The following is a 27,155-nucleotide window of genomic DNA, read 5'->3' as shown; positions in this document are numbered from 1 at the left end:
AACTATGGTTATGATGATGCTGTTGAGCTTAGTATACTACACTCTGCAACATATCAGCCTTAAAAGGTAAACATATAGCTCATTAATACATTTAAAATATATGCAATTTATTACAATTTACAGGTGTTTTAAAGAAAACGTTAATAATTACATTTTCTGATGTGTACACCTTACCCCTCCTCTTAAATAAAAAGAAAAAAGATGACCCTTAGCTCCTTGATAGGCAACACTTCAGAGTTCTTCATTGCATAGAAGTTAAAGAGTAACTTGTGGTCATAAACTTAAGTGGTGGCAAGCTCAGTCATACGCACCAATAAATCTAACACACAGCGACAGTGCTGTTGTCACACATGACATTATACATAACTTTGTGCGTGTATATGTATGGCTTGTACATACGTTGCAGTGGAAGAGCCCAGCAGTTCAGGTCAGCATGCTGACAAGCTGTATTAAAGTCTAATTTGGCAAGCTATCCGACACTGTAATAAAGATTTGCCATGGACGTAGGTATCACATACATAGTATGAAACCAGAATAACTGGTGCTGAACATATAAGGAGATTCCCCATAAACTGAGCAAATTCACAAAAACACGTAGACATAGACTTTTGCCTTATATAAAATAGGACATTATGTGTTTAACAATAAATCACTTCATGTAACCTCAAAAAAGTGCAATCTAATTTTGTTACAGTATTCTTGTGGGAACTGCAAAATGTTTAAGAAGAAAATCATATATCAAATATAAACTTGGATAATGAAATTAACTGTGGTATTTCTCTGAAAAATATTTAAAAGCTGATAGAGTTAATTTTGTGAGAGAGAACTTGACTACACAGTGTGAGAAAATTTAAAAATTTATTGGACAACACCTTTTTTCAAAATGTCAATAACAAAATATCAATACTTAGAGTGCAAGTCCTACTTATCCTTCCTCACAAGCTTGACAGAACGGTTGCATCACCATACAATAAATGACACTGTTGTTGGAGAGATAAATCTTCACCTTTGATTCTCTCAAGGATGCATCCTTACTCACATGGTTAAAGAGCAGGTCAAGAACTGTTAAAGAAAGACAAACTTGGAAAAGAAACTTGCCCTATTTGGCATACAAACTCTTGAATCATCTCATTATGATGAATCATCTCATTCTCCTGAATGATTTGATTATGTATTCCATTATATTTAAGTCAGATTTATCAACTTATTTTCCATATGCTTATATTATCTGCAAGTGCAAAAGCAATGATTGGTGCACCACCAAAACCTTGACCAATGACCAACCAGGTCACTTGTTTTGCATAAGTCAGCAAAAATTGCCCACCCTAAAGGCTTTCATAAATCAGGCACTTGGTATTAAAAACAATAGAGCAATCATGCAGAAATCTTATTTCAGCTTATTGTTGGACAGATATATAAAATGACTCTCCACGCTGTCGCACAGAGCCAACAGATTCTATAAATTCTCTCAGTATGGCCTCCCAATCCTCTCCCTTCTCCAGGTTTTTATAGCGAGTTGCCATCGTCGCGAGAGCCTGCACAGCTTCTGGGAGATCAATATTCAGCCCTGCTTTCTGAACAGCATCCTGGAACTTGGCTGGAGATGCTGTTGCTATGCAACACCTGTCAAAAGAGAGAATGAGACATAAACATCGGTAAACTTATGATGTACCACATGTGATTTGCAGATATGGAACTTTTGTGAGGACTGTCGGTTTTAGATGGAGTTTGGCCACTACAATAACATCTTCAGCTGTGTGTGTGTGTGTGTGTGTATTTACATGAATGTGTGTGTTCAACCTTCTGACCTGTTCATTCCTGAGTGAAGTGGGAAGTGGTAATGATACCACAGAGACACAGCAGTATGAGGACACACCAGGTACTGGTTCTCCTGCCAGCACTGACGCATAGCCTCCACTATTCCCTCATCAGACACTGTGCCTGCAGACAACACTGTGCACAACTAAAGAGAGAGAGAAAAGAGAGAAAGAGTTAGACAGACATTTAGAGAGAGAGAAAGAGAGAACAAATGTTTGGGGGAGAGCTAAAGAGAGAAGGAAAAAATGTTACACCCTGAGTGAAAAAAAAAAGGATCTATTAATAACCAGGACCACATCATCATTATCATTTGCATGCTTCCTCTCCACTGAAAAGTTGATTCAGTGATCACTCATCTTCTGACCAGCTGAAAATATTTTCCAACTATGACCAAAGTAGGAGGAAACTGGATAGTGGCGATAAGAAGATGTGAGAGGGAAGAGCTTTCATCCACCATTGTAGTAAATGGACTGTTATGGGAAATCAGGAATCAGAATGGTCTCAGACCTTTTTGTGGAGTGTGTCAGGTAGAGACATTTTATGTGACTTTTGGAACTGTTCCATCAGCTTCTTGACCAATTCTCCATCCTTCCCTGACAACAGCCAGAACACACGCTCCATGTTATAGGGGTCCTAGAAAGAGAAAAACAGTGTTTACTTATTTTAAGAGTACTTCTTAGTGAATCAAAGTGTTTTAAGTTCACTCAAATAAGAAAATGCATAGAAATACATATGAAAACTCAAAAACATCATGGACAAAGCTACAGTAAAAAAAACACCTGAATATCAATAGCTGGTGCCAGAGTTTGCTTCACACTGGTTGCCATAGAGAAGTCACCTCTCTGAACTGTGCGGTAAACAATGTCATTGGAATTCACCACGGCAACAAGTCGCAGTGGCACTCCCATCAGCCTCATAATGCATCCGGCTGAGAGACAGACAGAAACTAATACTTAGGGATATCTGTCTGTTTCTCTCTCTCTCTCTCTCTCTCTCTCTCTCTCTCTCTCACACACACACACACAATATGTGGAAATGTTTGTTTAGCCACAAACTGTGCTATTGTAAAGTTATACATCTAAAATGAATACTGACAATACACTATAATTTAAGAACAATTATTAGAACACTGTATTTGAATGATTAATTGACAGACGATAATAAAAGTCTTTTGCCCTCACCTGTGATATTGCCTGCACCACCTGTGGGCACTACCACCTCCAGCTCTGGCAGGGTGTCTCCCTCTGTCTCCCCAATTCCACTCAGCTGAAGGTAGGCATACAAGAAATGGGCCAACTGCACCATAATCCGGGACCAGTTCACTGAGTTCAGACTCATCAGACCATGACGTCTCACTAGATCCCCTTTCGCAAACAGCTGCCTCAAAGGGACATCAATGTCATCAGAACTCCCGTCGGCTTAAGACAGAGAAAAAAGGGCTTGTATTTAATATTAGAAAACTATTTTGTAAGCTTGCCTGTTCACATTCTACAAGTGATGGGGTTGATAAGACTGCTAGCAATGCTATGTGTGTAAGTGTTTTAAGTCATTTCAATCTGAATGGAACAAAAAGCAGACAGAGTTGTCCAAAGTCACCCCAGAAGGGCCAGCTGGCACTCAGTTATTTGCATTGACCTTTCAACTGGGCAATACACACGACCTGGAAAACCAGGTGAATGAAGTCTCAAGCCAACTGATTCCTTTAATGATTCAATTATTGACAGAGTTGCAATGGAAACCTATGGATGCACCAGCATTCCAAAATAACTTTGAACACTGACCAAGTAAATTTCTAAGTTTGTGCTTCACGTACAATGGCATTTCAACTCAAATTCTATCCATCCTCTGTTCTCTCCAGGGTTTGCCAAAATATCTTAATCTGACCTTTGCTCCCAACCGCTTACCTGCAAAAACATGGACGTTGTCATCCAGGCAGGTAGTCATCTGTTTCTCCTGTACCATGGTGATGCGACCTCGCGGAAAGACAACCACCACATCCACACTACTAAGACCTCGCACACCACTGATGGCTGAACCCCCTGTGTCTCCAGAAGTTCCTGGACAGTAAAGAAGTCACACAACAGGACAAGTATTTTCATTTTAGAATGATGTCCCAGATATTGGCGAAAAATAACAAGGATCGCATCTATTGATATAACTGGTTACCTTGGTGGTTAATACATGTACTAATCTCCTAAATTTGTTTAGTATATCTGAGGAGTTGAGTTTAATATCACTGGTGCTGAAGATCCACAGGACACTTTCCACTGTTTATTTATCTGTGAAGATGTTTCAGGCCAGTGGTGGGTTTTAAACCAAGATGTAAAAGCTCTATCTTCAAGCTATTTGAATTTAGATGACATGTTCATGGGCCATAATGGTTATGTCCTCCCCTTTTCTCATGCCACACTCACAATCCATCAGATTTTGTACCCAGGAGCCTTTGACCAATATGAAGGTTAAAATATCCCCAGTATGAAATCTAGCTCACATTAAAACACAACTAAATAGTAAATATATTTCGTTACCCACTAGGATGGTGGCACGTCTGTTCTCCTTGTGCAGGAAATACTCAAGAAAGCGCACAGTGCACCTCATGGCAAGATCTTTGAAAGCCAGTGTCTCTCCATGAAACAGCTCCAGGACGGACAGACCTCCTTTCAGCCGAGCCAGTTTCACTGCCTCCGGTACGGAAAACTTCGATAGTGCATCTAATATGAGGCCTGAGGAACACAGAGGGCAGAGCTACATGTCACTCACAAATTCCATCAGAGATAAGGAGAAAAATTGATCTGCACACAATAAGTGAACAGTTCATTACAAACACCCTTATGTCAATAAAAACATTTTAGCTATAGCGGCCTGAGAAGTCCAGCAGTTTCTGTCTAAAAATGCTTGGGGATGCTTCTCTGTACATACTGTGTAAAACACCATTTGTAGACTTGTCACAACAAAGCTTTATTATCCTTACCCTTTAAGTCTTGACGTGGGATTTGCTGTTCAGGAATAAACATAGAGCACACCTCACAAACTAGTTGCGAATAGGAAAGAGAGCTCCAGGACCTCAGAGTGCTGGAAGACAGGGTGGGGAGCTCCTCCGGCATGAACATGCCCCCATCTAGAGCATAGCCCGAGAAAAGTACGTCCCGAAACTCCAAGCCATGCGCGCCACCGCGTGTGCTGCAGTAACGCATCTTTCACAAATAGCTGCGGAAAAAAACATGTCAAAATGTTCATTTATAACAACTAACTGACAACTTAATAGCTGTAACTATATCCAGCCGAGGCCTGGAAATATATTTATGCTCCATTTTTCTGTAGTGTGCAAACAGACCGTAAATATACATTTATTGTACATGTATGCAAGTAAAATGTGTTTCACGTGAAACACATTTTACTTGCAAGTACTTGCAGTACCGTTATCTGTGTTTGATAGATTTTAAAAGCATCGTTTGTAAAAGAGTGTAGGCCAATGAAAAATATGACAGATCTGTGAAAATACGTTTATGCTACACATGCCCTTGACCCTTGTAAACAAATAAATTTGAATCAGCGTAAAGAGGAGATGATATTATTTGTTGCACACTACTTAGGAAGAATGACAAATTCTTCGAACTGGTTTTGATCGCTTGCGTCTAACCTTCCACGATAGACTGATCAAAAAGCGAGAGTAGCTAGTGCTACGTGGACTGTGGACTGACGTTAACGACACAAGCATTATTGACAAGCATTTGATTCACCTTCGAAATGTCTACAGAAGGTTATATTTGGCCTCAGAGTCACCATTTATTATCTTACAATAACAGAAACGAAACGTGCATAACAGGCTAATTAGCCGAAGAACTGGGCTAAGAATAAATAATGTAACGAGCAGCCTTCGCGATTATTTTTCGTTTTTTAGTGAAATGACAACGAATCACTCACGTCAGCTGTCCAAATGTTTGCCTGGTGTTCCAGGTTCTCGTAGCTCACCAAGCTTTTCTGTTTCAAGCCCGTGGCCTGCGACTAGCACCAAAAAGGCAGGATGTGCTTTGCAACTTAAAGGGCCATACCAAAGTGGAGACTTGTAGTGCAGCCAGCGCCGCTGAACAAGGTCCATCCATAATTCCCAAAATTTCGAAATCGTATGAGATAAGATAGAATCGTGATTGCTATGCATGATTATTGCTGTTATGCGCCGGTGAAAGCTATATGCAATGCTGAATTCTGAAAATTGCACATGTTGAAAATGTAGAATATTATATAAATTAACGGGGTACCACATTGGCCGCTGTCGCCATTATTATTATAGGCAGTCGCATCAACATTTTAATCAGTTTTAAATTAATACATCAGTTTTAATCAGTTTAAATCTCTATAATTAACCGGTACCCATATAAATAAATAACATGGGCATTATGACATTATGATCTGCAAATTCAAAACACACTTTGCAGACAAAACAGTAATGCATTCTCTTCATTTGTAAATTTGTTAATGTGCCTTTTAGCAGGGATTTATTCCAGATCTGAGACAGAAAATATATATGTGTGTGTGTGTGTGTGTGTGTGTGTGTATGTGTGTGTGTGTGTATATATATATATATATATATATATTGAAGTTTAAGTTGATAACAGACCTTATTTGCATTTAGATTAATAATAATTTGTGCTCATGTTTCCGGTTTTCACTAGAGAGAGAATAAGACTGCTAGTGGTGAGAGACGGTGGAGGTCTGTGGTAAAGTCTGAACTTTTGCAATCAGAGAACACTTTAATGGCCTCCTCTCTGCAGCAACAGCCATCAAACAAGATACAAAAAGGAAAATAGATGATTTGAGAGTGACTAAAACCTTTGACCTACAGTAAAAGCATGCTGTATTACACGGGAGGCAGATTATGTATGGTCAGCAGAATGATAAACACACAGGTCACACAGAACGATAAAGATTGGGTGTGTGGCTGGGAATGTGTATGTGTATAGCCTTTATAGCTTTTGGGTCTTTCTGTGTGTATGCTCTGTACATAGCACTTAGAAAAAGGTTCCTGTGGTTAAGGAGTAAATTGGTGCTGTCATACTGGGTTACACCTCCAGGTCACTTCAGTAACCCCTGTCAAGCCAAGTTTACATCACTGCTGAGAATAAGATACCACAAAGAATGAGGGGTGTGGATGAAAAGTAGATCTGTCAGGCGATGAATTATAGGGTTTGCACCAACTGCAACCCTTTGTCATCTTGTTTATTCCTTCACCAAAAGTTTTTTTTAGTTCTGTTCAGTTTTATACATACCAAAAATGAAAGTCAATGTTTGGCACTGTTAAGTCCCAAGAAATGTTGTAAGGATGAAACCAAATGTTATAGCCGTAGGAATTTCCCCCCTCTTTTTGCCTTCATTTAATACCTCATCCTTTGTAAAGGAATGTTTCTCATCTGAAGTTCAATAGCCCCTCACTCAAAGCTTTCAACATTTCAAAGGCAGACATCTGTTTTGCAGTTAAATCGTCAGCTCACTATTCCTTTATCACTGAGCATGGATGGTAATGGATTTTGCCAGTCTGCATGAGTTCTTCTATACTGCTGATCTCCAGGTATAGCTGTTTTTGAGACTGGTGTGGTGGACATATTATACCAGCAGATGTCTCTATCAAGGTACACACCCATCTTGTGGAAACACATTTTTACGCTCCATTTTAAATGCCCTTAAAACTTTATTGTGTCTTCAGCGACTGATTTCTTTTTGTTTGGCATCACAAAATGATACATCCTCATGCACACCTTCATCAGCACATCATATTATTAACTCTGAATAAATCAGCTGACTTTGCTATATAAGTGATGTCATTGAGCTTGGAGTACTGTAATGTGTACCACTTTTTGTGTTTTCAATTCGCCCTCCCTGCTCACCCCACCCTTTGCGTGGGGTTCCACCTTATCGGTCTACAACTCAGACAGTTTGAACTGGTTTTACCATAAGATTCCCATGTCGTATGCCATCATCACAGATTACTGTATTTTCTTAACCTTTAACAGTGACTCTCTCGTACCCCATTTCGAGCAACCGCGAACGGGTTCCATTCTGGTTCGTGCACCAAATTTTGAACTGTTCGGAGCATTTCGACCAGAAATAAATTGGTTCGGGACCTGAAAAGCTGGTTCGCAGCTGGAACCAAAAGATAGCTGGTTTTTCCAGTGTGAACCATTCTTCGCTGCCGTTGTGTGTCGTGAAACGCCCTCTGTTGACGACGCATCCTTGATTACAATGGTTCCATTCAAAACTAGTGGAAATACAGGCTAGTTCGCTAGAAGGCATCAAGGTTTAAAGAATCCTGAATCCTATTTCAGATGACTTCTAGGTTATACTGGCAGATAGCAGCCAGTCAGCCACTAGACGGCAATAGCTGTAAATCAGTGAAATGTAGATAATAAAGAGTAAGTGATTTTCTTGGCTTTGAAAAAGAGGGTGTTTACGATATCGGCAGTCTGTGAATAAAAGTGGTTCATAATAACAGTTGGGATCTGTTTTTTGTTTGTTTGTTTTGTTTTGTTTTGCTTTGTTTTACAAACCTCAAACGCCGATGCTTATTTGTAGTTGTAGTTTTTACACAATGTTCTTATCTGTGACCAATACTCATTTGTATTTTCCTCCTGACAGAACCTTGTGATAAAATTTCTCCTCAGCGAACAATGTGGACCTTGAATTTCAATGGTCAGACTGCTGCCTGTACCCTCTCTCTCTTTATCTCAAAATAAACTCAAAAATAATACAGAAGTATCCCACCTTTTGGTGTCACTTTTTTAAAGAATAACAATTCAATTTTGGAAAAAAACCTTTTATTCACACCTGAGAGTTTGAGAGCTTTGTCTTGAAAGTGATAAATGGTTTATATTACTCAGCAGGTTTTACTTGCCCAAGGACATGTTGTGGTAGACTGAATTTCCTTAAATGAAGTTAGAGAGCAGCTACAACTAAATCTCATTGATTTCTGGCACTGTTTACGTATAGTATTCTGTTTAAATAAAGCAATGTTTACAATCATGGTTCTTTTCTGGAGTTGTGGAGAGTTGTGTATCAGGTGCTGGGAGTGTCCTCTTTACTCGCTCTTAAGCATTTCTTTGATTTCTTTCTGCAGTGGTTCAGGCACCGTGCCCATGTCTTTGTTATGCAGGGCCGCCTCCCTCATGCTGTGGTAAACATATTCATTCTGCTTAAACAAGCGCAGCTCCATCTCCGTCTGCATCCGCATGGCCTAGAGGAGATCAAAAAGACATTGCACTCCAGTGTTTACTGTAATATTACAAACATTTTCAAGCAACAAAACGGAAAACTGTTGCTGCCTCTCTTTTTTTCATTCAAGGTTATTATTGGATATTATACCTCCAGATCCTTTGTGATAGGATGGTAGGGCCCATGGGTGATCATGAGAATGGCATAGGCTTTACAAATCATGGTATGGCCAATCTCAATGAGACCAGCGTGCCAGTGGGTCACACCTGCCCGCATTGTTGCCATGCCCAGCTGGGCATTGTGGTGATGGTACAGCTGTCTGAGAGATGGTTGAGAAAGGACAGGAAATGTAGTTTCATTTGTTATTGGAAGTTAAGTGAAGAGAAGCATTTATGAAACGCAAGTATCTCAAGTGAAATACCCATAATCCCAATATAGATCAGTAACGATTGTCATAAATTCTGTTTTGGATCTTTCAGAAGGTATCCGTGCATTTACGAACTACATCTCTGTAGTTGGGTGAAAAGCGGCTTCTTAAGGCTTACGTGTAGCCCTCGACCATGCGGCGAGCGCAGCCCGCGGCCTCCTGGAAGAACTGCATGTAGGACAGGACCTCACTGGCAGTGCTCAGAACACGTAGCAGGCAGAGATGAGTGTCAGCCAACACAGGCTCCTGCTTCTCCAGGCACTCACGACACAGCCTCACCACCTAGACATGAGAGCGAGAGAGTAACGGGGAGATAGAAAAGAGAGGGAGAGAAAGAGAGTGTAAGTGTACGGAAGTATGAAGGAGAAACAGTAGGTATAAAAGAAAGAGAAAGACAGATGGTTGATACCAAAGGAGCAAATATGGGGATGTGCAGAAAGAAAAAGAATGATAAGTCATGCTGAAAGAAGAGCTGCAACAACACAAAACCCCCTAAATGCAGAGTGATGTGATTTTTGGTGAATTGCCTTCAACTGTACAGTATTCATATAATCTTTTTAAGAAATCACACACATAAACTCCACTGACTGTTTGTATGGACAGACACCTCATTGTAGTTGCCTTCGGTGCGAGCCTGCTCCATCTTCTCCAGAGAATGCAGACTGAAATCTGTTACCTCCTTCACCAGCTCAGGAGATGGCTGACAACATAGATTAAACATGTCAGGATACCTTAAATTGAGAAAGTATTAAAAATTAAGTTATTGTGGATTAGATTAGAGTTAAAATAATATGAAACAGCCTTTTATTGCATATGAATTTTTTCATTTTTTATTTCTTGTCTGTGTCCCAACAGTTTCGCTTATCTGAGTGGTGACTGTAATTGTGCAGTGAAACCAGAAGAGGGCGCCTTTCACCACACTGAAAACTCCACAGTCTAGACTAGCGTTTCACATTCTAGTCAAGGAGAGCTTGACAGCATTTCTTTTCCAACTCTGCCACGTCAAACATCAAATTTAATTTCATGTCTAATCCTTGATAGATCCTTAATAAAGCCTCACATGTGTAATGTACAAGAAGGGCCAGAGGAAGACTTTACTGTGGCTCTTCAGAAACTGTGAATGGTGTGTGTGTATATATATCTATGTATATATGTGTATATATATATATATACACACACACACACACACACATATACATACACATACATACATAACAATTGGTTTTGTTGCTTGAGAGTTTTTTTGTTTTTTTTAATGTAGCATGTGTCCATCATCACCTAGTAGTAAACATATCACCACTGATAGGTTCTTCTTTTAAAGTGTAATTGTTATTTGCCAAACTGTCACAAATAGGTTTGGAATCAATTCCATATGATGTTTACAGATGCACTTTGCATGTCTTGCATGCTCATCTGTGTCTGTTCTGAGTCTGTTACATTCCATTGTGAATGGGCTGTTACCATATGAGGCATGTAATAGAGGTGGAGAATCAATCTCATTTCATCACAGAATACACTGATAGAGACAGTCCTACACAAACAGTTACAATTCCTCCCAAGTAAGAACTCTACACAGAGATTATGTATGAACAGTAATACCCTTAGGTGGTTGTCAAAAATACAGTCAGAAAATCATTAAAAGAGCGCAATGATTTGCAAATTTCCACATCGTGTAACTAATATCCCTTTAATTAATGCCACGGCTTATCACCTTTTTGCCATCTGTTTCTCTGACTGCCGTCATGAGGTCATCCTTGATACCCTCGGTGCAGTGTTTGCATAAGCACTCAAAGAAGTAGTGCTGCTTCAGCAACTCCCGGCGGTCCTTGGAAACGTTCAGGAAATCAACGTAGCTGACTGTCAACTCCTCGCCTTCCGATATCTTCCCCAGGGCACGCAACTCAATCCTGGAATGAGAAACAGATGAAAGACAGAGAGTTAGGAGGAGCAGAGAGGAGAAAGCCATGACAGAGACAGAATGAAAATACTGGACCGTCTGTGAGGCTTTCAGGACAGTAAAATAAAGCACTAAGCGTTATCTTCAGTTTTTAGGATTTGTGTGTTTGTGTGTGTGTGTGTGTGTGAGAGAGAGAGTGTGTGTGTGTTTAGTGTATTTTAAAACACCTTAGTGATGCTAAATACAGTTTAAACATTGAAAGTGGCCAGAGATATATTAAAAATAAAATTGGAATGTTTTAGAGATGTATGATGAGGTATCAGAACATTCAGCTTTTATCACAGTTATACTTTTGGTGTATAAAGTTCCTTAGGAACAAAGTTTCTCAGCTGATTCCCATGGAATTCCCATCTGTCAGCTTTTTAATTTAGTCCTAGAAAACCAAACCTTGCAAAGTTTGTCTTAACATCTACACATCAGGCAGTGCAGGACTAAATGGAAAATACTGAGGTTGGGGAGCTCATGTCCAAATACACTTGTCTGGATATTTTAGTCTATTAAACAGGTCAGTTAAATTTATTATGCGGCTGCACGTTTTTCAATGAGAACTAACATTCTCCAAAGCCCATAGTGCAGAGTTCAGTTAAAGGGAATATTCACAGTTAGTTAGCCTCTGAGTCTTTCCATACTTCTATGGAAGGGTCTAGTAATTAAGATAACAGCCTTTGAAAAAGGAAATTCTTAATTGCACTCAAACAGACATTTATGCAAAAAGTAAGTAATCTGAAATTGAAAGTAATTTCACATGCACATTCACAAGTGTTTTTTTCAAATGCATGATTATTTACCCCAAACACAGCACTAAACAAATATTACAGACCACACTGACCCACGCATGTTAGATCAAATCCAGACTACAAAACTTGCCTGGTTATATGGATAAATAAAGTACAGAAACGTGGCCTCACAACACGTGAGCATTTTCTATACAGGCTGAAATTCAATGCATTTAAAGATAAAAATCACTCATCTTGCATTCCACATGCAACTTCAGACTCAGTTATTTCAGAAAGAGCAATATGTTTCACTGAATCAGGAGACCAGAATTATAGAAGTACCTTCATCACAACACAAGGCTTAGAAAAACAGAGGCAGTCAAGGTTTATAAACTCCATTGTTTGCCTGAACTGGGACTGGAATTAGATGTCTTCTACCGCAGAAAGAAAAGAAAGATTTATTTCTCATCAATGTTGTTTCCCTCAGCTGAAATTGCGACAAAAACACCTGCTGATTATTTGATTTTTGACAATGGTGACTGAAAATATAAAATGACCAAAATACTACAATGGGACTACAATGATTCAATTAGTATTTTAGTCTGACTAAAACATGACAAGACTAAAATGCCTTGGAAACTATGCAGGGCTGTTTGTATTTCTGTTTGAGGGGAAGCCACTCTATCATCACATGTGTATTTTAACAAAGAAATATGGCTGTTATATAAATGCGGGCAAGGAGTCAGGTGATGTTCACTTAGCATTACGTTTGTACCATAAGAGAACATGCACCACTGCCACCTAAAGCAACCCTCAGGCAGAAGAATAAAGTCAAAAGTGAAATAGGACTCAGAGCAATTTTGGTTGACTCAATTAAGCTTGATTTTGAAATAAAGTAAAAGTAAATTCATTTAATTAAACTGATTTTTGTTTTGACTGACACTGATTGGAAGGACATGACTAAAATGCAACAAAAACAGAAAAATGATTGAAGCTTAAAGACCAAGACAAAATCAAAAACATGTAGCAGGAACACCACTCCTTCTTAATGGATTTCATAGCATTAACTGAAGCATGACTGGAGCAAAGGATTCCAGGGCTGAGGGTTAAGAATGTTATTCGATAGAACACGCAAATGGTGTGCAGCCAAAAATGACCCACCTGCTGTGAGTGTGAAAAAGAGAGTTCACAGATGTCTGACTGAAAGAGAGAACAAGATGCTAAAACTTCAGAAAAGACTAACAAGAAAGACAGAAAGAAAGAAAGAAATCAATAGATTTTCTACAGTCTCTCTCTGACATTAGAAGTCTAGGAACAGAGGCCTGCATATGGACACGCACTTGCCATGGTTCAGGATGACTGTACAGTTAGGCCAGCAGTCATGGTTAACCAGACACAGGTTAGGGAACAGACCCACTCCCACAGCCTGGAGACCCCTCTGGTCACTCAGCGTAAAGCCATTGCAGTTGATCTAAGTACACAGGGCACAGAAGAGGTTAACACACACTATGTTCTGACATACCTTTCACTGACTGCCAGTTCTGCTTCTCTCTTAATGTGTAACCAAAACTAAAGTTCAAATTCTGTCATATAGACCAGTTCACAGAAGATTTGAATATGTGAGTCCTGATTGGAAAGCATACGTACCACGCCAAAGATGTGTGAAATGTACTCGACCCCAACCTGCCTGCTGCCGCGTGGCCAGAACTCCAGAAAGTTATGAACATTCATTTTGACCTCTTTGAGATCTTCTGGGGACATATCAGACAAATGGTCCTCCAGCAGGTCCAGGGTGGTCAGCTGTCCATCAGACACCACCCCTCCATCCTTCTGCATTCTCCACAGAGTGCGAGCTGTAAGGCTGGGGTGGGGTTGGGTGGGTAGGGTAAATCTCAAACTTAGTTTGTATTTCAGTGTTTATATTCATTACTGAACATAAGATAAAACTTGAAAAGTGGGTGTAAAGGTTATGCCTCTGTTCTTAAACGTTCTTAGCCAGCCTGTGGATTTTATTACATGCTGAACTTGAATTAACTAGAATTACACAGGGTCTAGAGAATCCAGATTTGTGCGTGCTATACACATTAACGAACAGAAATACTGCTACATGTAATCACGATAGCAATGACTGTTTAGCATTGCTCCCTGAGCCTCAGAGCATATCCGCACCTAGTCTACTCACCGGATATTCTCATTAGGGACCTTGCCGTAATTCTTGATGGCGGCACACTCTTGCTTGTGCTCCTCCCATGCAGCTCGCTGGCAGGTGCGGTTGCAGTAGTGGGCAAACTTGCACTGCGCGCAGCGATGCAGGTTCGCCTGTCTGCGGAAACAGCTGTGACACACCTGTTGAGACAAACTACAACAAGATAGTCAGGGCTCAGTGAGGTCGACACTGTGGTCAAACAATAGGCAGCTGTCATTGCAGTGATTGGTGAATTTTGTGTCATTAACAATGTGTTATTACAAATATGTATAACAGAATACTGGCATTTCATTTACAGGAGACCACTGGTATTTGCCAAACTATCATTTTTAAGACTATTGTTATTGATAGATTTCTCAGTGTACTCACCACTTTAATGAATGAAAGCAAAAAAGACGTCTTTCCATCAACAGTTTTTGCTCAAACAATGCAATTTATTACGTTAAAACAGTCATTACAGCAAAGATATAATCTTCATAAAGACCAAACGGGCTGGATTTAGAGGATTGTCTGTTGTGATGTCAGTGTTTTTCTATTTTACGAATCTAGATCCATCCCCTCAGAGCTGCATGCACAGCTCAAATACTGAAGTTGTAGAAATGTGTAATTAATAACTGTGCACGATAACTGTGTGCAATTAATATACAAACCATATACATGAATGTGCAATTGGAGCAATAGAAAGAGCTATGTCCTCTCACATAGACATTAGGCGATTTGTAGGGAGATGCCATCCCCCTTGTTAGCAAAATGAGCAAAATGCAACCCCCTTGTTAACCTGCCAGCCCCCTATACACTCTATAGAGTAGTCCCAGTGACCATTGGGCCATCCCCCCCGTTAAAAAATAACAAATTGCCTACTGCACATAGACATTGTCTCATTCCTTCATTTCACTCCCAACCATATCCAAATCCATAACATACTCTGGGGTATGACTCCCTCTCTGATGCTTGTTATTTTTAGAATGGTTAATTCTGATCTGTGGGCTCCTCCCATGGGACAACAGCAAAAAAATAAGAGACCAGCAGGGTGGGACTGGTGAGTTTCTCTGCCTCCCATCATATTTTGTCTTTTTCTTTTGCTTGATCAAAGAGTCCGTGGTGTTCTGTGACTAGAAATGGTCAACAATTGCCCACTAGATCATATCTTTTCTCAGTTCAGTAGCATCTCTCTAACAATGGTGTGCCTCACCCGTTTGAAAGGAAAGTGTGATGACTATCCTGCTGTAGGCAGAGTATTGGTTTATGTGTTGAAGATCCAACAATGTTGCTTTTTACACCAGTCCAATACACTTACATATGTGTTCTTAATGGAAACAAGGAAATGTACTGTTTGATAAAGTTCTCCCCCCAGCTCTGTTTCAGTCACTTGAACTTACAAATGCAGGACACTCTGGCTTGCAGGGATGTTGCGTAATTCTCTTTCTTGAGATGTCATTACTGTATGCTACTGCTATTTTGCTCACTCATTCTCTTGCATTCCCTGTCTTTAAAAAGTCAGGTGGCCCCATTCTAACTACCACTCACTCACACTGAGATGTGTGACCTTAAATAGCTGAACAAACAATGGAAAGTATTGTTTCCTTTAGCAGTGGAATGGACCTCTCGGCACTCTGTTTTTGGCCTGTTTACTCTTTAAGGAGGTGAAACATTAATCTATTGCTGTGTGACAAGTCACAATCATGGCTTCTGATTAGCTCTGGCAAGCTTCTATGTGTGTGCTTAAATAAAACTAAATGCAAAGGTAGGACAATGATCAGTCATTGTGAGTTGCATGGCATGACAGATCCAAATACCCTCTACTGATGACAAAACAGAACCACAGCACGCAGGATATTTTTCTGATTCTCAGAAAGATGTCATCAACAGGTGTCATCAACTGTGCATACACATTCATTGATACCTAAGTATCTTGTGTGCTAGAATCCACACAATTACTGCAAAGCTTGATATTTCAACATGCCACAGAAACATGCTTATGCTGAATTTGATAAATGAAGTTCAAGCACAGAAGCATTAAAATGAACGATGATGTTAAAAGAAAAAAAACCCAAAAACCTCAAATGTATGCTCATACACACTACATATTACTGAGTCATAAAGTAAAAAAATTCAAACCACCAAAACTAAAAACACTAAAAATAAATTACAGTTTCTCAGTTCTTGCCCAGCATTTAATTGTACAATTGTCAAACTGTAAAAAATAAGACAACAATTTCTGTATCTTTTCTATATCCATGTCCCTGATGTGCTTTAGTGATGACAGATAGTTTTACAAACCATGAAGTTCAAAATTCAGTAATCCCAATCTCTTGGTCTAAAATAGGAACATTGCACCCTGAGGGTTCTGAAACACTAGTAGCTGAGCTGAGCACTTCACATTGACCAGCAGAGAGTTGTGAGCTGTATAGCTTTCAGTATGCACTTGCACAGTTATGTGTGTCACATGTAAACACCTCACTGACACACTATACAGGAACCTCATGAAGCGCTCGTTGACATTTTGATGTATTTTATATAGTCAGCTGACTTCGGTCTGGCAATCATCTCACTGGTGAAAGCCGCTCAGGTCTGGACAGGGTGGTTATTGTTACAGTATCAGCTGTATTGTCCTCTCTTCATTGGTGTGTGGAAAGTTAACCTAGTCAGAAGATCTTCCTATGAAATCCAAATGAAATCCTCCCCTTAACAGCATGGTACTATTTTACTGCTCTAGGAAGTGGTCTCTCCACTTTGGCAGTATTTGGACCATGCACCATCTAAGGAAGTATCTCATCAGACGTTATCAAAAGAATTAAGTCAAAATCACAAGGTAATCACTGGTCGCCAGAAAGCAATCATTTTGTGTGTGGCCTTTTTGACAAAAACTCTTCTGTCTTGAATACTTTGTGAGATCGTCACCGAATCTGATGCTGATGTTTTTAAACTAATAACAAAGCAGAATGCCAAAACTATTGCATTTTGTATGCTAGCTTGCGCTATGACAGACAAATACATGAAAATAATGCGACTTCCTCAGCAGCTCGTTTGATCAAGTAGAAATTTACAACCTGTAAGTATATATCCTGGACAAAGTGACTTTTTAGAAAAAAAATTGCAGACAGCTATTTTTAACCTGTTAGGAGAGCTTAACAATGGCTAATCATCATGGAAAATGGTGGAGCTTGTTGACCTCACAGCTCTAATATCACATAAATGCTTTTAAGGGACATTCTGAAGCTAGAAATACACAAACATGTGCACCTATGGCTATAGTTACTGTAGAATTGCACATGTTTCACCAGTAGATCCTTCAACATGGGATCACCATCTATGTTTAAAGAACCCATGTCAGCAGCAATTTTGATTATCATTCACTTTGAGCCTTGTTCCAAACATCGCTTGATACCGCTAGCCTGACCGTTTGTCTGATCGGCATAAATATGACATGCACCTTCAGCATCTTCAAGGGATCTGATCAGAAGCTATCAAAAGAATTGTCTGAATCTAAACCACACAACCACAAACTGATTATTTTTAGAGGACCTTGCCTTTTTTAATAGAATGTGTTGAACAAATTGTAACTAAATAACCTATGGTCTACTCTAGATGTTCTCTACGTGATCTAGACGTTCTCTGTGTGACCTCAGTGCACCATTTTTTTTTTTTAACCAAATTTGACACATATGGTCATGAGGGCTGCTGCAAATGAAAAATACCCATAACACAAATGCACTTTGTCCATTGACTTTGAATCTTGCAACACTGCATGCTTCTTGTTGTGTGTATGACAATGAACACCTGAAGCCCTCTGTACCAATCACCTAACTGCTAATACTAAAATCTTGCAAATACTTTATTTATTTATTTATTTATCTATTGTAGTGATTCGATCAGCTGAATAAGACATGACACTGATATGCTGCATTAAAATGTTGTAGTACTGTGTGGGAAACATTGCTCTTTTGAATGCATGATAATTATCGCTGACTCTAAAACAGTTTCTACAGCATACTAGAACCCCCTTAGCAGTCTGGTATAAGTTAAGAGGCATCTCACTCCACAAAATCTCACTCTCTCTCTCTGTTCTGTACCCTCAGTTCACTGTACCAGTGAAGCCTTCCTCAAGATGACCTGTTGATGACTAAGAGGGGAAAGTGCACAGTAATCAAATTACATGTTTACATCATACACTAAGTTATGTGCCAGGCCACTCATACATGGTATATCCCAACTATTATGCAGAGCAGAGCTGGTATCCTTCATATAGATTAAAATCAGTATGAGCTGCATTTTATGTATAGTCATTTTATTCCAGGATTTGCCTTAATATGTATACAAGAAACCTAGGAACAAAAAGTAATGGAACTTGCTGTAAAGGTCAACAAATGTCATAAAACAACACAGCAGTACTGATCACAGTGGGGAGGGCAATGTCAAATTGTTTTGTGTAATTAAATGCCATACTTGATGATGATTCTGAAACGTGAAAAAGCTTCAAAATGGTACTCCTACAGTTCAAACAAGCTTTATTTGGTTTGTAGCTTGACATACAGTGGTTGACAGGAGTTTCATGAGCGTTTGAGTATGAACTGTGTATATTGTACATACACACTTTTAAGCCATTGCAAGTGTCTGTAACTCACTAACTTCTCTCATACAGTACATATATGCACCCAAAATATGTAACTTCAATTTACTATAACTTTGTTATAGCCTGGAAGGTCACATGTATCTTCCCCCTGTTCAGTACATGAACCAAACCTTTCTTCACCTTACCTGTCAAAGACCACTGCAGCAAAGCTGGGCTCAGCAAACACCACCTCACCAGCAATCATCTCCTTTGTGGCACGGAGACCGCGGCCTTTCTCTCCCGCCGCAAACACCTCCACAGCATCCATCTTCTCCAGGGTCATCGTACACACAAAAGAGCTGCTACCACAAAAGGAGGAAAGACACACAATGTACAGTGACACTCTCCAGCACCTGCACTGTCCTCTAGCCTGCTGCTGCCTGGCCAAAAATAGACGAACCCTCTCACATATTATCTCCACCTCCCAGAAAATGAGGGGTTGGACCCCAGCCTGTGAGTGGAGGGACTAACCATGGATGTTATGTTAGAGATATGCAGTAGGAGGGCTCTGTGGGTGTATGTCTGAGTTAGTGCTTGAATATGAATCTGTGTGTCCTCCCCATCTTTGGGAGAAGTTGGGACCAACTCTGGGATTATTTTTGTCTAGCAGCTGCGTCTGTCTGTCATCAGAGAGGTTTAGAAGAGGACAGTCGAATAACAAGGGGGGCTCATCAAATGAGTAGCTCCACTGTACAGCACGGCATACTATTCCTGTGTGATAATCTGAAGTAATACAGTGTAACAAATGTTTATGCATAACATCCATTCTAACTACTGGTCTGGATGGAAGATTTACATTAAGAGGATTCTGATGGACTTCTCAGTTAGTCTTACAGCAGCAATTCAATCAAAGCATAAAAATGAGGACACTGTTGTGGGCACAGATCCACAGATAAGCCGCATCTTACTAAACCTAACTTTCTATAAGAGATATGTGATTGCTTTATTCTACAACAGCATAAGAATCATATCTTCTAACTTTGGCCCTGGCTCACTACTCTTACAATTAAATATGAAAAAGGAATATTCATCTGTTTTCTCATGTTCACGACGTGTTTAAAAGGTGGAACAAAATGAAGTCTGGAAACCTTAATGTTTGTATATTCATTACTTGCTGGATTTTGTTTTCATTATGTAAAAATAAATGTGCATTGTTTGCACGTGTAAAGATGCTGTATAAATAATGTTTTATGTTTATACTTACAAGAGAAGCTGTTTCCATGGCTCAGTTGCCATCACAGTTTCAAAACACTTTTCTTAATACGCAAGTAGACCAGTGACATTAGTGTGCCTTTCATAAAATCAGTGCCCCCCTGTCTCTGTACAGCTGTAACTTAAATGAAACATGGCGGAGAACTGTTAGTGCTTTTTCCTTTTCCGAGTGCTTCTAGTGCATCCACGTGATTCATTTTCGGAAAAAGTGCCATCTCTCCAAACAGATGTGGATGTTTTAGGACTTCCATGATCTCACTAAAACAAACTGTTTACAGTAGGAGTGTGGAAAGAGAGGAGCAGCTGGCTAGGCGGCTGTATGTGTGTTTGTGCACCATGCTACGAGATGTTTCCCAGAAGTCGAAGGTGAAGCCTTCAGACGTTTGGCACATATTTGAATTTGGAGAGTGGAAATTTGCAAAGCCATGGCCTGTACTGTAACATCATCAAAACAAAACATGGCCACACAGTAATTTAATTACTGTTATTTATTCACTGGTGCAGTACAATTTACCATGCCTAGCATCCATCAATGGATGTAGTACATTTTTAGAATTATCATTACTGCAGCTAGGAGACGGCAGAAAGAAACAGTTGTAACAGGAATATCTTTACATTTTATATTGCAGGTTACATAAACATATACATTACACATATAAAGGAGAAGCACAGGCATTACTTCATGACCATACAAAAGCAAAAAGAGCTTGGCACTTAAAATAAAAAATTAAGATATAAAAAAATAAAGATTGTATAGAAAAATAAAGCAACTGGTACCCAAAACAGGTAGGCCATCCAAAGCATTCTTCACACCCAACTGTGTTAGTCACAATTTAATGAATGGGTCTTCACGCATGTAACTTGAGAGCCTGCAAACACTTTTAAGTGAATGCCTTTGGGTAGAAGACCATTCTCAACACAGCAGCGACACTGACATGGCTTTGACATAGTGGTGGGTGTCACACTGGTATATGTGTATCAGGCACAGCAGCGTTTCTGGGGTTTTTACACATCAGTGTCATTGCTGGGTCCGCCACCCACATAATATCCAGTTAACAGCAGCCCTATGGTCAGAAAATGACCACTGACAAAGGGCTAGAGGATGGCAAACACCAATTTTGCATGGCAACAGACAGGCCAGAGTCTCTAAATGTACATCAATAAGGTGTACCTACAAAGTAGTTGTTTCTAATAAAGCGGCCAGTGAGTGTGTATCTGTGGTCACAGTCCTCAAAAGTACAATGACCAAGGTCCTCACAGAAAGATCAACGAATGGTCCAAGCTTCAGAACTAAACATTACAGATTATTCTCTGTGGTGGCCTCAAAGGTTTGGAATGTCATGTCTACTAGAATTAGGGAACTTTGTCTTAAAAATAATTTTGTTGCACTAACTCTATGATGCATTATTTCAATTTTTTGAAATATCATTTATCATTTTGATTTGGTCTTCATTTTCCCCGTAAATTAAGTTCTGTTTGTGTAATTATAGTTTTATCTTGAATCAGACTTTTAGTCGTCTCCATCTGTTAATACATATCTGGTTTTATTTTATCGTTGGCATTGGAAAGCACTTTGAATGCCATGCACTGAAATCACTAAATAAAAATATTATTATATAAAAAACTGATTATTCATAAAACTAAATATTTTGTAGTATAATTGTATAATTTGAAGGGATAACAGTGAGTTATAGTGAGTCCTGAGGACAGAGTTATGATTGCACAGTGAAAAACCCTTATTAGTGAACTAAATTAGACAATGCACCATTTAATCAGAGCAGCAATAAAATACGAGATCCTCACTCACTGTACCCTATAAGTTGAAAATGGAATGTTTTAAACTTCTGGTGTTTCCTCAATGGCTTACTATGTAATGTCTGGTCAGACTATAGGTCATAATAGTCTATGTGGGCTCCAGAAGAGAACTCATCCTCCAGTAGTACCTTCAGGAGTTTAGAGATGGATTGCTCACAGGTTAACAGCTGGCCCTCAGAGTGCAGGACTGTGAAGATCTGTCGCAAGTTAGAGTCAGCAGAGCTTGACCTAGCCTGCAACTGCATATCTGTATCCAGAGGACCTAGGAAAAACAAACATGTACTTTCATAAGCAACAAACGAGTAAATCAGGCTTTGCAGGCACATTATGCATAGACAGTATGCATCTGCACTGCCATGGTGTATGTAAACAAACAATAAAAAAAACAGCCATTAACAATGAACTTACTTTGTTTTTATTGCTTGTTGATCAAACTAAATTATTTCCACTGATGAAAGCAATAACATGCAATTCAAGTCAAATCTGCCACTAATAACAAAGTTCTGTAAACTTTCTCAGGTCATTCATTTAAATGTTGTCCTCTTTCTCTGTGGAAAGCGTTCATGTGTTACATACAATGTCAAAGACATCACTGTATGTTGTTGAAATATAGATAATGTCTTCCACCTGCACCCATGCACAAGTGAAGTTTGCTTTTTCTCTTCTTTTTCATTTGTGTCATCTACTAACATGTCACAGCAACCCATCAAGAACAAAATGGGAAATTCATCTAAAAAGGCCTTCAGCACCCTGATCAATCCAACCCCATTCGTTGTCCTCAGCCTCACCCCATTTGTTGTCAGCTGCCACTAGCATGTGTGCGTGTAGTCATGACACTTTTATATAACCTACATAATTAACAAACTCACCAAGACAATGCCTGGAGAAGTCCAAGCATATGTTTGCTGGACACTGGTGATAAAGTGGCAGTGGTTTTCACAGGTGTGTAAAACAATGGCATTGTTGTCATGTCGGTTAATTCTTGAAAACAGAGTTATATAGATACATCTTGTGAACAACATGTGTTAAATACTTCACCTGGGGCATAACTTAGAACTCTAAGATCAGGATCTTCTTCCGCTAGAACACGGAACATCATATCCCGTGCAGCCTTGCCGGTGCAGTACAAGACCCAGGAGGGAAACGGCTTAACTGCACACAACGAGCTGATGTTCACAACGAAGCGTCGTAGACCTTGCCGGCGTGGGAAGGCGTTCAATACCCCCGCGGTCAGGCATAACGCTGAACTCACATTGAACGACAGGTAGGAGTCTACCTCTTCCATGTTCTCGAAACTTTGAGCGTATCGGGAGACATCACCAAGGGAGGCTAGTCATGTAAGAGATAAACGATAATTGAACATGAAATAATGATTAGGCCTATGAATCAAAAAAGAAACAACGACAAAAATATTGACGTCAACGAGCAATATCTTGCACAGACTGGAGTTTTCTTTTAGCGAAAGGCTAATGATAAAATACTGTAAAAATTCTCAACGTTACCTGCATTGTTGAACAGAAGGAGATGGTCAATGTCCACCGCGGTCAGCTCTCTAACGCTTTTCATAACCTGTTCCACTCCCTCTCTAAGCCCCAGGTCTGCGATCACGCAACGAATTACCAAGTGTTTGCCAGCTACTAAAGAGTCCAACTCAGTCTGCAGCTCTGACAGTTTGTTACCAGACCTGGCAACAAGTACAAGCACCGACTCCGGTTGTAAAAGTCCCGATATTTCTTTAGCTAAGCTCCGACCGAAACCTTTGGAGGCTCCGGTTATGATGCAGAGTGCTTTGCCCAAGTCTGTAGCTTTCGACACAGCCATGTTTGAAAATACACCAGATGCGGACTAATTAAACTCTCCTATAGAGCTACGTTCGGCTCACAGCTAAGGGCAGTGAGCGAGATTTGCATGGTATCTCGCGACACCTGTATCGCATCTGTAGCAAACGTGCAGTAGGGAGATCATTTGGTGCAAATACTTAAACGTGAAAAATATAAACGTATTATTGGTGGATAGTAAGGAAGTACATGTAATCTATTATTCTACATTACGGAAGCCCTAAGATGCCATCAATCCACATTTTAATTTTGATTCCGTTTACTCGTGATAACATGTTATTTTTCTTTGTTTTCTCGAGGTCTCGAGTTATTTATGTCATTATCACATAATAACGGAACTTTGTTCTCCCGTGATAATGACATAATTAATTCGATATCTCGGGAAAACGATACATTGTTTTAACGAATCAGTAGGTCAGTGATGTTCGGGATGGCATTCAAGGTAACAATGTATCGGGTATGCCTCTCTCCCTAAATACAGCATACTGTAGGTTCATCCATTTCTACAAGTTTGAGAGAGAGCGCGCTGACATGCACCTGTTCCTTCTCCTGTAACTGGTTACACTGAACGACACACAGCAAAGCACAGGCCACTTGACCATTATTTAGTTGTTTTTTCGAGATCTCGAATTAACTATGTCGCTATATCGAGAAAACAAAGTTCCATGATTTCGTGATAATGACAAATAAGTCGAGATCTCGAGAAACAAAGGGAAAAAACACGTTATCACGAGAAAACGAAATGTACATTAAATGAAAATTCAAGGCATCTTAGGGCTTCCGTACTTCTTAAATGCATATTTAAGTGTCTATAATTAAATTATTACCATTGTAGGAATTTCACTTTCATTCCGCATTTCCAAGTAAAATGTCTTTTTCTTCTTCTTCTTCTTCTTCAATTCATTACATTTATGCAACTCATTTATGTAGAGATATGAAACTCGACACTTCGTCAAAGCAACCTTTAACCTTAACCTTTTCAAACATTGATGTATGAAGTACTGCTCTCAAACTGTCAAAATGCCATTTTTGGGAGTGGGCAGAATTGACCACATATGCATACATACATACATACATTTATTTGCATCTTCATTCAAAACAGGGCCATTTTAGAATCTGAGCAACTGACACAAAATTGGGAGGAAATTAAGTTAAGCCGACCTACTCATTAAACACTTGAAATCTATCCAGATGACCAAAGATTCGAAGTTTCCAGAGGAGAGACATGATTTCACAATTTTACAGAGAGCAGTTATTCCTTAATTCACTCTCTTATAAGGCTCATGTAAAAGATCTAGGTCTTACGTATCCGCATAGTCAGGGATTACCCCTTATATGACAACTTTATGATGGATTTATGGCAAAAAACCATGCATGCAAGTGCAGTCACAATATGTGTTGAACAATAGCAATAACACTTTTAGTTTTTTACCAGACTGTGCAACCCTACTGCCCAACTGCCTGCTTTTCTGTCATGGCCCGCCTTTGGCAGCTGATTGGCTGTGCTATAGGGAGGGCTATGGAGGATGGGCCTTCTCACAGCTTGCTGGCTCTGGAGTGCTGGTATCCAGGTACTTGTTACATTGGATTTCCTTTTTTTTTGTTCTTTCATTATACAACAACCACTCGTACCGTTTCCCCACATCCATCACCAGCACTTCATAATGATGACTATACATCCCACAGTTTTGCTTTAGTTTTCCTTATTACTCATTTGATAACTGCTTTCTTTGTTAAGACCTGAATGTGCTGGTTGTACCAACAGTCTTGAAAGGTGAGATGAATGGCACATAACCAGTATCAGTTGTATTTCAGCAATATGACCTCATTGCATTGTCACCTTTAAACATCTCGGTCTCTCATCTCTCAGTTACAAAAGCGCAATTGAAATCATGAAGATTGATAATACAGGCATAGCAGAGCCTTTAAAGTTTGGTAAATATATTTACACTTCAAAATATGACAAAAAGGTTCAATCTTTTGTCGGTTAATAGGTTAATGCTTAGCACAGCTCAGTCTGTTGTTCAGTCTGTTGTGAAATGAAATTAAAGGCAGTAGTAATCAAATGGATTTTGTGGGAGTGACACATTACCCCTCATGCTCTTGCTAATGGAAAATCATCACCATTTATATAGTTCATGACTATACAACACAAATTTAACAAATATGAACACAATTCTGTTGTTTTAATCTTTTGCAGTTTTTAGCAAAACAATTTTATGGGAAATAACCGTACCTTAAGGATTACATAATGAGCATGAGTGAACACATCATGTATAATTGGCCGTAGGGCCACATTTAATAGTGTTTTAATATATGTTAGAATGTTAATAAGCTTAAATAGCCATGGGACCGGCTTTACTTTGAGGGCACACAAAGAATTGGTGGTCTTAATTTAATGTCTTGCAGTAGGTGTGAATTCTGCTCTATAGCCAGTCAAGGAAATAGTAGGTCACAATATGCATGTATTTCATTATTAAATATTCTAAACTAAATTAGGTGGCTCTCTCAATGAATTGATATGAGTGACCAAAACCTGCCCATCCCTATCACTGAATAGCATCTGAGTGTTTATGGTGCATTTGAGAAGCAGTAGTGCAGAGGACTCTAATCTATTCATAGCTTACATGCAAACATTATGGGGAACATAATTCACATGGGAATTGTCACTAATTCAGTTTTACAAACTTAGCTAACTAATTCAGACTTTTGCATTGACCTAAATAGTTATCCTGTCAGCTAAACTTACCGATCAGCTCAGAAAGGCTGACTACCAGCCTTTCTCATTAGCAGTGTGTCTACTACATCTACTATTTTGAAATTCACCATTTTTATAGTAGTGTCCCAGTGTGTTGTTGATTGTGCCCTTCTCTCTCCCTGGTACCTATGCTGCTTGTCTGGGGAAAAAAAAGACCCTGGAACATTGTGACCTTGTGTGTGCTGACTTGTTTCACATATCGCAACCATCAGTATCATCTTCTACTATTCTTTGTTTCACACTCAGTGCTTGCTTGCCCATGCAGATATTTATATCATACCACATTCATATATCATATTATTTAAGAAAGTGTTATTTTGTTTTCTCTGAAAGGCTTTGTACATAATATCATGCTTGCCTTTAGACTAGAACTGTGAGAGGCTCTTTTCCCACACTTCAGCTCACACTCTTCTGCTCGTTTGGTGCACGTACCACTCACATATCTCTTGTATAGAAGAATATTTGCAATAAACATTTTTGTTCAATTTTCCTTGTGTCAGTGTCTCAGTGCACCAGCCCAAAGAGTTTAACTAGTCACCTAAAGTGCTTTATCTCTGTAGCTAACATGAGCCTAGTGCATGTCTGATTAGCTT

General features: G+C 39.4%; 3 protein-coding genes across 4 annotated transcripts; all 3 read right to left on the bottom strand.

The window, feature by feature from the left end:
* Positions 1-930: 930 nt before the first annotated feature.
* thnsl2 (threonine synthase-like 2) lies at positions 931-5,823 on the bottom strand. Its single transcript, XM_030768791.1, has 9 exons — positions 5,743-5,823; positions 4,790-5,025; positions 4,347-4,541; positions 3,723-3,875; positions 3,000-3,236; positions 2,598-2,746; positions 2,326-2,451; positions 1,809-1,963; positions 931-1,623 (listed from the first exon to the last, which is right to left on the bottom strand). Exons 2-9 carry the CDS (start codon positions 5,010-5,012, stop codon positions 1,398-1,400), a joined length of 1,464 nt encoding a protein of 487 aa, XP_030624651.1. The 5' UTR covers positions 5,013-5,025; positions 5,743-5,823; the 3' UTR covers positions 931-1,397.
* Positions 5,824-8,887: 3,064 nt separating this feature from the next.
* Positions 8,888-19,222, bottom strand: smyd1a (SET and MYND domain containing 1a). 2 transcript variants are annotated; one of them, XM_030769629.1, is made up of 10 exons: positions 19,086-19,222; positions 14,304-14,480; positions 13,769-13,982; positions 13,462-13,592; positions 13,283-13,321; positions 11,160-11,355; positions 10,056-10,148; positions 9,567-9,730; positions 9,172-9,340; positions 8,888-9,043 (listed from the first exon to the last, which is right to left on the bottom strand). In XM_030769629.1, the coding sequence occupies exons 1-10, from the start codon at positions 19,220-19,222 to the stop codon at positions 8,888-8,890; spliced, it is 1,476 nt and encodes a 491-aa protein (XP_030625489.1). The 2 variants fall into 2 exon arrangements, with proteins under 2 accessions (XP_030625489.1, XP_030625490.1); XM_030769630.1 differs by lacking the exon at positions 13,283-13,321.
* A 1,537-nt stretch (positions 19,223-20,759) lies between these two features.
* Positions 20,760-23,821, bottom strand: spra (sepiapterin reductase a). Its single transcript, XM_030769856.1, has 3 exons — positions 23,469-23,821; positions 23,005-23,295; positions 20,760-22,228 (listed from the first exon to the last, which is right to left on the bottom strand). Exons 1-3 carry the CDS (start codon positions 23,785-23,787, stop codon positions 22,038-22,040), a joined length of 801 nt encoding a protein of 266 aa, XP_030625716.1. The 5' UTR covers positions 23,788-23,821; the 3' UTR covers positions 20,760-22,037.
* Between the last annotated feature and the right edge of the window lie 3,334 nt (positions 23,822-27,155).

The sequence above is a fragment of the Chanos chanos genome, chromosome 3 (genome assembly GCF_902362185.1).
Source record: "Chanos chanos chromosome 3, fChaCha1.1, whole genome shotgun sequence".
NCBI lineage: Eukaryota > Metazoa > Chordata > Actinopteri > Gonorynchiformes > Chanidae > Chanos > Chanos chanos.
This window is presented reverse-complemented; position numbering and strand designations above follow the sequence as displayed.

Excerpts from the sequence above, each read along its gene's own strand:
- thnsl2 (XM_030768791.1), bottom strand. The coding sequence starts at position 5,012 with ATGCGTTACTGCAGCACACGCGGTGGCGCGCATGGCTTGGAGTTTCGG. Across the intron at positions 4,542-4,789 it reads CCCACGTCAAGACTTAAAGG|GCCTCATATTAGATGCACTA; the intron begins GTAAGGATAATA and ends TGTGTTCCTCAG. Across the intron at positions 2,452-2,597 it reads CACCAGCTATTGATATTCAG|GACCCCTATAACATGGAGCG; the intron begins GTGTTTTTTTTA and ends TTCTCTTTCTAG.
- smyd1a (XM_030769629.1), bottom strand. The coding sequence starts at position 19,222 with ATGACCCTGGAGAAGATGGATGCTGTGGAGGTGTTTGCGGCGGGAGAG. Across the intron at positions 11,356-13,282 it reads CTTTTTCACACTCACAGCAG|GATTGAGTTGCGTGCCCTGG; the intron begins GTGGGTCATTTT and ends TTCTCATTCCAG. Across the intron at positions 9,044-9,171 it reads CTATCACAAAGGATCTGGAG|GCCATGCGGATGCAGACGGA; the intron begins GTATAATATCCA and ends GATCTCCTCTAG.
- spra (XM_030769856.1), bottom strand. The coding sequence starts at position 23,787 with ATGGCTGTGTCGAAAGCTACAGACTTGGGCAAAGCACTCTGCATCATA. Across the intron at positions 23,296-23,468 it reads CCTTCTGTTCAACAATGCAG|CCTCCCTTGGTGATGTCTCC; the intron begins GTAACGTTGAGA and ends TTACATGACTAG. Across the intron at positions 22,229-23,004 it reads AGTTCTAAGTTATGCCCCAG|GTCCTCTGGATACAGATATG; the intron begins GTGAAGTATTTA and ends TGTTTTTCCTAG.